The sequence below is a fragment of the Rutidosis leptorrhynchoides genome, chromosome 4 (assembly GCF_046630445.1).
Source record: "Rutidosis leptorrhynchoides isolate AG116_Rl617_1_P2 chromosome 4, CSIRO_AGI_Rlap_v1, whole genome shotgun sequence".
Lineage (NCBI taxonomy): Eukaryota > Viridiplantae > Streptophyta > Magnoliopsida > Asterales > Asteraceae > Rutidosis > Rutidosis leptorrhynchoides.
Window position 1 is genome coordinate 609,662,257 of NC_092336.1, and position 11,734 is coordinate 609,673,990.

The 11,734-nt window shown below is 32.7% G+C and overlaps 1 protein-coding gene across 1 annotated transcript; it reads right to left on the reverse strand.

Moving 5' to 3' along the window:
* Positions 1-7,157: 7,157 nt before the first annotated feature.
* LOC139904030 (peroxisome biogenesis factor 10) lies at positions 7,158-11,017 on the reverse strand. Its single transcript, XM_071885965.1, has 11 exons — positions 10,733-11,017; positions 10,510-10,541; positions 9,743-9,832; positions 8,926-9,020; positions 8,610-8,808; positions 8,414-8,483; positions 8,259-8,337; positions 8,027-8,160; positions 7,774-7,868; positions 7,581-7,669; positions 7,158-7,496 (listed from the first exon to the last, which is right to left on the reverse strand). The coding sequence occupies exons 1-11, from the start codon at positions 10,953-10,955 to the stop codon at positions 7,394-7,396; spliced, it is 1,209 nt and encodes a 402-aa protein (XP_071742066.1). The 5' UTR covers positions 10,956-11,017; the 3' UTR covers positions 7,158-7,393.
* Positions 11,018-11,734: the final 717 nt, after the last annotated feature.

The window sequence follows — 11,734 nt, forward strand, 5'->3', positions numbered from 1 at the left end:
ATATATATGATTATATATATAGTTAACATGATATTATTATAAGTAAGTATCTCATTAGGTATTTTAACAATGAGTTATATACATAAAATTGAGTTTATTGAATTAAGAAACTCGAAACGATATATATAACGATTATCGTTATAACAACGTCTTACTAAATACATATGAATCATATTAAGATATTGATACACTATGTTTAATCATGATAAATGATAAGTAAACATGTCGTTAAGTGTATTAACAATGAACTACGTATGTAAAAACAAGACTACTAACTTAATGATTTCGAAACGAGACATATATGTAACGATTATCGTTATAACAACATTTAACTGTATATATATCATATTAAGATATATTAATATATCATAATATCATGATAATGTAATAATTTAACATCTCTTTAGATATAATAAATAATGGGTTAACAACATTTAACAAGATCGTTAACTTAAAGGTTTCAAAACAACATATACATGTAACGACTAACGATGACTTAACGACTCGGTTAAAATGTATATACATGTAGTGTTTTAATATGTATTCATACACTTTTGAAAGACTTCACAAGACACTTATCAAAATACTTCTACTTAACAAAAATGCTTACAATTACATTCTCGTTCAGTTTCATCAACAATTCTACTCGTATGCACCCGTATTCGTACTCGTACAATACACAGCTTTTAGATGTATGTACTATTGGTATATTCACTCCAATGATCAGCTCTTAGTAGTCCATGTGAGTCACCTAACACATGTGAGAACTATCATTTGGCAACTAGCATGAAATATCTCATAAAATTATAAAAATATTAGTAATCATTCATGACTTATTTACATGTAAACAAAATTACACATCCTTTATATCTAATCCATATACCAATGACCAAAACACCTAAAAATACTTTCATTCTTCAATTTTATTCATCTAATTGATCTCTCTCAAGTTCTATCTTCAAGTTCTAAGTGTTCTTCATAAATTCTATAAGTTCTGGTTTCATAAAATCAAGAATACTTCCAAGTTTACTAGCTTACTTCCAATCTTGTAAAGTGATCATCCAACCTCAAGAAATCTTTTTTATTTACAGTAATATATCTTTCTAATACAAGGTAATACTCATATTCAAACTTTGATTCAATTTCTATAACTATAACAATCTTATTTCGAGTGGAAATCTTACTTGAACTTGTTTTCGTATCATGATTCTGCTTCAAGAACTTTCAAGCCATCCAAGGATCCTTTGAAGCTAGATCTATTTTTCTCATTTCCAGTAGTTTTATCCACAAAACCTGAGGTAGTAATGATGTTTATAACATCATTCGATTCATATATATATATAAAACTACCTTACTCGAAGGTTTAAACTTGAAATCACTAGAACATAGTTTAGTTAATTATAAACTTGTTCGCAAACAAAAGTTAATCCTTCTAACTTGACTTCTAAAATCAACTAAACACATGTTCTATATCTATATGATATGCTAACTTAATGATTTAAAACCTGGAAACACGAAAAATACCGTAAAACCAGACATACGCCGTCGTAGTAACACCGCGGGCTGTTTTGGGTTTGATAATTAAAAACTATGATAAACTTTGATTTAAAAGTTGTTTTTTGGGAAAATAATTTTTCTTATGAACATGAAACTATATTCAAAAATCATGGTTAAACTCAAAGTGGAAGTATGTTTTTCAAAATGGTCATCAAGACGTCGTTCTTTCGACTGAAATGACTACCTCTTACAAAAATGACTTGTAACTTATATTTCCGACTATAAACCTATACTTTTTCTGTTTAGATTCATAAAATAGAGTTCAATATGAAACCATAGCAATTTGATTCACTCAAAACTGATTTAAAACGAAGAAGTTATGGGTAAAACAAGATTGGATATTTTTTGATTGTTGTAGCTACGGGAATTATTGTAACAATTCTATACAAATCATATCCTAGCTAACTTATATTGTATTATACATATATTCTAATATATTATGTAATCTTGGGATACCATAGACACGTATGCAAATGTTTTGACATATCATATCGACCCATGTATATATATTATTTGGAACAACCATAGACACTCTATATGCAGTAATGTTTGAGTTAGCTATACAAGGTTGAGGTTGATTCCAAAAATATATATACTTTGAGTTGTGATCTAGCCTGAGACGTGTATACACTGGGTCCTGGATTGATTCAAGATAATATATATCAATTTATTTCTGTACATCTAACTATGGACAACTAGTTGTAGGTTACTAACGAGGACAGCTGACTTAATAAACTTAAAACATCAAAGTGTATTAAAAATGTTGTAAATATATTTTGAACATACTTTGATATATATATATATATATATGTATATATTTGTTGTAGGTTCGTGAATCGACCAGTGGCCAAGTCTTACTCCCGATGAAGTAAAAATATGTGAAAGTGAGTTATAGTCCCACTTTTAAAATCTAATATTTTGGGATGAGAATACATGCAGTTTTATAAATGTTTTACGAATTACGAAATAGACACAAGTAAATGAAACTACATTATATGGGGGAATGATCGAAGCCGAATATGCCCTTTTTGCTTGGTAGCCTAAGAATTAGTAAACCGATCTACTAATTGACGCGAATCCTAAAGATAGATCTATTGGGCCTAACGAACCCCATCCAAAGTACCGGATGCTTTAGTACTTCGAATTCGTTTTTATCATGTCCGAAGGATTTCCCGGAATGATAGGGGATATTCTTATATGCAAGGTTGCAAAATTCGCTATTCGGAGATTAATCGGTCGGGACTTTGAAATGAGTAATCAGAAATTCGGGGATTAATCGGGGATTAATCGGGGATTAATCGAATTGTACTTTATATATTTAAATATTAAATTTCAGAAATTATATGTGTAAAGGATTGTACTTTATATATTTAAATATTGAATTTCAGAAATTATATGTGTAAATATAGAAGAAAACTATAAACATAAACATAAACTTTAACATAATTGTCTAAAATTATTCATTTTATTCAAAAACTATAAAGTTATAGTTTAGATTCATGTTAAAATGATGACTAATTTTGACTTTGACCGACCTTGATTACCAAATTCGATTTTAACCCATCAATTGACGTTGACCGATCAATTAAATGGATTTTGAAAAATCGGAACGGATTGCTCTTAAAACTGATTAATCGGTGATTAATCGGCGAGTAATCGGGTTTTTTACAACCTTGCTTATATGCATCTTGTTAATGTCGGTTACCAGATGTTCACCATATGAATGATTTTTATCTCTATGTATGGAATGTATATTGAAATATGAAATCTTGTGGTCTATTATTATGATTTGATAATATATAGGTTAAACCTATAACTCACCAACATTTTTGTTGACGTTTTAAGCATGTTTATTCTCAGGTGATTATTAAGAGCTTCCGCTGTTGCATACTAAAATAAGGACAAGATTTGGAGTCCATGCTTGTATGATATTATGTAAAAACTGCATTCAAGAAACTTATTTTTGATGTAATATATTCTTATTGTAAACCATTATGTAATGGTCGTGTGTAAACGGTATATTTTAGATTATCATTATTTGATAATCTACGTAATGCTTTTTAAACCTTTATAGATAAAATAAAGGTTATGGTTGTTTTAAAAATGAATGCAGTCTTTGAAAAACGTCTCATATAGAGGTCAAAACCTCGCAACGAAATCAATTAATATGGAACGTTTATAATTTCACATCTAACTTGTCCGGTTTTTATAACTTACAAGCACTGAGTCTTGGGTACAATAATCTAGTTGGAAGCATACCGAAAGAGATCAGTTTCCTCTCCAAACTTACTTTTTTGGCACTTGATCTTAATAAGTTAACAGGTGGAGTCCCATCATTCTTGGGGAATGCCACATCACTAAAAGTATTATCCGCACCTAAAAATCCGTTTGGTGGTAAAATTCCACACACGTTAGGCAACTTGAAAAGGTTAACTGAAATTGATTTAGGTGAGTGTTTGTTAAGAGAAACCATCCTTCATTCCATTTATAACCTCTCCCTCCTTGTTTATTATTCCATGCCTAATAATAATCTTACTGGTACTCTTCCTCGAGAGTTTGGTACAATGCTCTCAAATCTTGAATACATCCAGCTAAATGATAATCAACTAGAGGGACTTGTTCCACCCTCTATATCAAACTGTTCTAAATTAGAAATTCTTTCAATGGGTGAAAACAGATTTAGTGGGATGTTATCGATAGATTTTTCAAAACTAACAAATATTACTCGAATTGTGTTACGTGGTAACAACTTCCATGGGAATGGAGAAGTTGACACGAAGTTCATTGATTCGCTGAAGAATTGCAGCAAGTTAGAGACATTGAATCTATTTAATTGCAGTTTGCAAGGTGAACTCCCAAAATCACTTGGTAATTTTTCCGATCAACTCAGCCTTGTGTATTTGGGCTTAAATCAGCTTTATGGAAATTTGCCTTCAAGCGTTGGTAATCTTGTTGGTTTAAACGGTTTATATATACATGCTAACCAATTTTCAGGAAAAATCCCGGATACAATTGGTATGCTTCAAAAGGTTCAAAAAATTGTTCTGTATGACAACAATTTTTCAGGGCCTTTACCACAGGGCATCACGAACTCATCAATGTTGATTAGGCTTGATTTATGATACAATAGTTTGGAAGGGCGTATTCTATCAAGCTTTGGGAATTGTCCTAGTCTACTAGAGTTATGCCTAAATAACAATAAACTGAGCGGTAAAATACCAAGAGAACTTTTTCAACTTCCATCTTTGTCCATAATATTAGATCTGTCTCAAAACCAACTGTTTGGTTCGATTCCAATCACGGTTGGAGACCTAAAGATGTTGGATCATATGGATTTATCTTATAATAATTTATCAGGTAATATTCCAAACGGCATTGGTGGGTGCCTTGGCCTCACATTTCTATCCCTCAGTGGCAACATATTGCATGGCACAATACCATCTTCATTGACAACCCTCGAAGGATTGGAGGTGCTCGATATTTCAGAGAATAATTTGTCAGGCCAAATTACGCAATTCTCGGAACAATTATCATTAAAGTTTATAAACATGTCCTTTAATGATTTTGAGGGCGAAGTACCAACCAAAGGAGTTTTCGCTAATGCAAGTGAATTCTCTCTTGTAGGAAATATTAGGCTTTGTGGTGGCTTGGTTGAACTTGGATTACGTAAATGTAAGGAGACGCAAAAACATGAGAAAAAGTTGATCCTAATAGTCATTTTGTGTTCTACCACAATTTTTGTCTTATTATGTGTTGTGTACGTTTGGTTCAAGAGGAGAAGCAATGTCCAGCCGTCTCAATCATCAAGGAATGAACGGTTCTTGAAAGTTTCCTATAATGAACTCCTCAATGCCACAAATGGCTTCTCTGAAACAAATTTGATCGGTAAAGGTGGTTTTAGCTCAGTTTATAAAGGTATCCTTAACGTAGATGATGACAGATTTGTTGCCGTTAAAGTTCTAAGTCTTCAAAATCGAAGAGCTTTATGCAGCTTCAAGAGGGAGTGTGAAGCATGGCGCAACATTAGACATCGAAATTTATTGAAGATAATAACTTCATGTTCAAGTGTTGACTTTCAAGGCAATGATTTCAAGGCTTTGGTATATGAGTTCATGCCCAATGGGAGTTTACATGATTGGATGCACTCGAATGCCCACACATCCAGACTAAGCCTTACTCAAAGGTTGAATATTTTGATGGTTATTGCATCTGCACTTGATTATCTTCACAATCGCTGCCAAACAACCATAGTTCATGGTGACATAAAGCCTAGCAACATTCTACTTGATGAGGATATGGTGGGTCATGTCGGAGACTTTGGTTTATCTCGAATTCTTGGAGCGGATTCCAACCAAAACAGCTCAACCGGGATTAAAGGAACAATTGGTTATGCACCTCCAGGTAATATCTTAAATATCTATAACAACGAAATAGATATCATTTTTCTTTAAAGTAAATAGTAACACTTCAAAAGATCCTATTTCAACTCAAAAAAAATTCTATGACTAATTCAAAATGAGTATATTTTGTGACAATATTACGGAGTAGAATTTATGACGTAACATGATTATTGTAAGTTGCAGAGTACGGTCTTGGGAGTGAGATGACGAGTAATGGGGATGTCTACAGTTTTGGAATATTGTTATTCCATGTAATGACTAGTAAAAAGCCAAAAGAAGACCTCTTTAATGATGGCTTAAGCCTTCATGAATTGGCCCACACGGTCTTGCAAGACCATAAAATTCTCAATATTATTGATGACCATGTGATTGAGTTGCAAAGCAATGAAGCAAATGCACAAAAAGTGGAGGAATGTTTAGCTTCAATAATTAAGATTGGAGTATCGTGCTCAATGAGTTCACCATCACAACGGATTAATATGGAACATGTTGTGTATGAGTTGCGACATATTAAAGATTTACTACAAAATAGATAATCACGTAACCACCTTCTCTACTTTTACTTTGGTCCACATATGTTAAAATTTAAATCTTCAATTTGGTTTTATTATTATTGGGATATAATGGTATAAGTCTGAGTTTTGTTTTCTGTTGACGTATGTATCCATTTCGAAAAATCTATTGTATTTATGAAACAATCAAAAATGTCTAAAGTTTGTACTAGTGTTTCTAAACGTCACTTATCCAAAATCAAGATCCCAGCGCATTGTTATATTTTTAGAGGAATTTTAAATGATGATCCTGTGCTGTTAATCACCGCAAAGGATAAAACTATCATAAAGTCGATTACTTTTCATACTATCGAGGTTCATCATATTAACGTTTAAACAATTTATTTGGCCTAGACTACTCCTGTTACCTTAGTTACTTAGACATTCATTACTTTAATATCAAAAATGCAATGAATGTTGTATCGGCCTGTAAAATTTCTACACTAGAAATTTGTTCTACAATGACATTGCTGTTCCACAAATTCAGATCTACAGTGTAGATGTAAGTGTAGAGGATGAGAGATTGAGAGCCAAAATGTAACTGTATTGAATGAATATGAAAATGTTTGTTACAATGTAAACCCTAGAGAGAATAATACTAATTCCACATGCAATTTTGAAAGTGAAAAGTAATAATGGCAAAGAGTCATAAATGTAGACCATTTATCTAATTGAGATTTAACAGACATTATTCTTACATACAACATAACATGCAGAATTAAACAAAATATAAATTTATACAATGCAAAGGAGCTGAGAATTTAGGGACAATTATTACGCTTCATGATGTACCTTCATGGTGATTCAGATTAAGCAGACGTTTCTTGAAGCTTTACATGTCAGCAAACATGCATTTTTTGTGGCGTATAGTGGCATAATTGCGTGTTAAAAATCTGAATGGTACAAACAAACTAAAGTTGAATGAGTTAGTGGAGATCGACATAAAGGGCATTCGGGCTTTTCATTACACCATTCCATGATGCAATTCCTACACAGATGACATCAGCCAACATTAGGAAGAAGATGGGAAAGATTGAAAACTGACCACAAAACACGTGTAGAAGTTCAATACCAGCAAAACACGTGACCACAAGGAGTTGCGGTAGGATTTTGGCGATTACTAAGGCAAAGTGTACATTTGCTAATCCCACTTGATTGAGACTGAAAAGCATATGAGAAAAAAAAAACAAAAAAAACAAACAAACAAACTTTTTATAGAAGTGCACATCAACGCTTAAATAAAGACGCACATCAAACATTAATACCTCTGAAGTTGTCACTGAGTCAGATACACCAAAATCCTTGGCACTGTCCCCAATAATCAAATTTCCCTCTTCATTTAAAACGGGTAATCCTCGCCCTGATAAAACATGAAAACACTTGAATGAAAAAAGTTTAACCATTTAGGTAGAATACTACTAATATTGTAACATTTGGGTGTGGTTACAATATTTGCACACAAAAGATGATAAAACAAAGATTAAAAAAGATCATAAAGTTATTTTTAAGAATTAGGACCTCCTGATGCTTGATGGACCCTTAAAGATGTATTCTGAACTGAAGTTGTAATGGATGCTAAGTTGCTACGCCGCAACCCTTCAGCCGCGATAATACATAACTGAACTAATAGAAACATGCCCAATATTTGATATCTGCATTATGTAACACTAAACAAGTTAAAATACCATACTTAATAATCGAAATATAAAAAAAAATCCCTTAGTAGAACTAAATGCAGGTAAGAAAATACCTTGGCCTTTGACTCATTGGCTTTCCAATAAAAACATAACGAATGCCTGCTGCACGCTTTGATATATGATAATATAGACCTGCAATATAATCAAGTTAATTGGTACATCGTACGAAATAAACTTTTCTATCTCCATCAACATCAAGAATACTAACCTTCAAAATAGAAAAACATAAGATTAGCTCGAAGAACCAACTGCAAAAACTCACGGGCTAATGGAAGCACCTGAGTTTAAAAGGATAATATTTTAATCATTAAAGAAACTGACAAACTCCCAATATATAAATTCACAAACAGTTCCATATGATATATAAGATATGATATCAGATCGAAATAAATGGAAAAACATACTGCAGGCCATCTCCGAACTGTGTGCAACCAAAGGTGACCAATTTTCTCTTTCAATCTTACAAGAGGTGAGCTGGAAACTCTTGGTGAAGAAGATGAAGACGCTTGAGTAACAGATAACTGATCTTGGCCGCTTCCGGAAGTTTCTAGATCATCAGACAGTAACTCTGTCAACGCAATGCCACGAGAAGCAATTCTAGAGCTGCAATACCAAGTTCGATCAACTTCATAGCTATAAAGAGATTAAATACTTGTATATGTTTAACAAACATTAGCAACATCACAGTTGCAGACCACAAATAACCAAATATTGATTAACCTGACTCTTTCGGCAATGTAGGGAACTGCACTCTGGTATACAATAAATAGGGCACGCCTTGCCGGTGTTGGAGGAAGTCCATATGATCCCGCAACCTGACATTATAGCCCTAAATATTCTCAGATAACTCAGCATGAATATATGAGAAACCTAGCAAAGTGAACACGCATTATAGTCACATTTGGGATTTAGTCCGATCGATGAAGAACCTCGACTCTTCGATCAAACAGGCATATAATACTGATGAATGATCAATAATAATATTCAAACTCAGCCGAAAAGTCTCAATCCACACAAAAACATACAAAACAAAACACCAAAACTTCCAAGGCTTTGAAAACATAACTCATTCTGAAACTTAATAAGAGCCCACATTCAATTAAGATGATATGAGTACTCTTTACTTCATGTGAAAAATTCTTAAGCTTGAACACTATTTCAAAAATCTGGACAAGAGAGTACCCAAACACATTTTGGTTTCTATCGATTGTATCTGTGCAACTACGTACCAATAGGTCTTGGGTATAGAAGTCATCCAGAATCTACATCTACAGGTTGACTTGTAACAAACAACAACAACATTGGAAAATTCAACTACAGAGGAACACATATTATACAACAATTTAGTTAAAAAAAGTGTTTGTGAGCATATTCAGCTTCGTGTTAACTTTTGCGATTATATTCCAGCTCCATTTTGTTTATTTCTCACTAATATCTTCTAATGAAGAGTTAGTTTTGCACCAATATCTTTTCATCTACGCAAATACATTGATTAATTGAAAGACCATGTATAGAGCATAAATAATGATCTAAGCACCTGTGTGATATCACAATATTCTTCTCCCAATGTCTGTTGCCCTGCCCCTGTTGTTAATATATAATACAGAATCTGGCCCAAAAGCTTTGTCTGCAAAATAATATGGCACCAGCATTGAGTATAGTGTACGAAATCAATTGCCTAACTCCCAAAAAAAGGTACAAGTACAAATGATTTTTAAAATACACCTATAGTCAATTAAAACTGAGTAAAATATACATCAAACAACAGATTATTAGAATGATACATTCACGACTTGATGTTTCAAGAAAGACCAAAAACAATGATGAACACAAGATTCATTTCAGCAGGGTGAGTGAATGCTATGTGAAACAGGTACACTCATTTCATTTGTTTCCTAATCCATATGGTATCAAAGAACTTACAAAATTATATACTTAGATTCATCTGCAAGTATATTTGAACTATGTATAGTCATCTTTCCCTCTTATGTCCATTACTGTTTCAAGCAGGACTACTGGCTAGCTACAACGGCCATAAGAAAACTAACTTAAAGGGCCCCTAATTCAGTCTGTAACATATACTCACCATGGGCGGGATGTGTGGACCAAGGATCGTTGCTAGCTAGCTTCAATAAAACACGTTTAAAACGAAAAAAGACATCTGAGTGTATACATTTGCGTAGCTCAGATAAAACTGATATGATCCTTGAATAATGAGGATTTCAAATGTGAACAACATGATTATAAACATATATAGCCCTAAGTTCATAGAAATACAAATAATTGTAAGAAACTGGAACAAACCTCACTCTGATATGATATAGCAGCCCTGGTACCTACAACAACAGAATCGGACTAAATTAAACCCTAACTCATGATAAGCCAAAATAAATCATATTATCATATCATATTAGTGATTAAAACTCGATCAAAACACATATAAGAATAACTTATACATATAGTCATGGATATATATGAAATAAAACTGTAAAAGTGTAAAACCCTAATTTTAAGATAAGATGGAGACCGAATAAGTGGCGAAAGGCGTCTCGACAAGCTTCGTAGACGAAAGAAGCGTATTGGTCGTCCTTTTGCGCAGCTCTCATTATCTCTGGCTGAGCCGCCAGGGGAAAGCGGCGGCGTAAGGTTGTGGATGTACTGGTGGTAGTGGTACCGTTACCAGCATCGTCTCTGCCGGAATTTGTATCGGAAGGTCCGGCACCGGAAGATTCTCCGATTTCAGTTCCCATTTTTGTTGTCGAATCTCAGGTAGGGTAGAGTTGCTCTGCTTTCCATTTATTTTTTATTTCATATATTGGTTAATTATGTTTATCTACCCAAAGTTTGTTACTCGTATTAATATTAATATGGTTTGGGAGTTATATGTACACAACATTAATTTGTTGTGTAAAACCACACTAGTAAAGCATGATGGTTGTGTACATAATAAAAATAGGTTGTGTAGATATCATCACCCATATGATTTACTCGTATACGTAGTATTACATTGGATCTACTAGATAATTATTATTATTCTAGTGACTTAAGTATTTAAGTATTTAAGTATTCTAGTGACTTAAGTATTCTAGTGACTTAAGTATTTAAGTCCACACAAGAAAGCAAAAAAGCTAGTGATTGATCTGTATATGCTCATAAAATCGAATTGTATCATATCTAAGGTAATTGTTGTAGTGACCCGAACTTTTCTATGTTTATATATATATATATTAAATGAAATTGATATTTATATGATTAAGTGTTTCCAACATGTTAAGCAATCAAACTTGTTAAGACTTGATTAATTGAAATAGGTTTCATATAGACAATTGACCACCCAAGTTGACCGGTGATTCACGAACGTTAAAACTTGTAAAAACTATATGATGACATATATATGGATATATATATATATAGTTAACATGATATTATGATAAGTAAACATATCATTAAGTATATTAACAATGAACTACATATGTAAAAACAAAACTACTAACTTAATGATTTTGAAACGAGACATATATGTAACGAT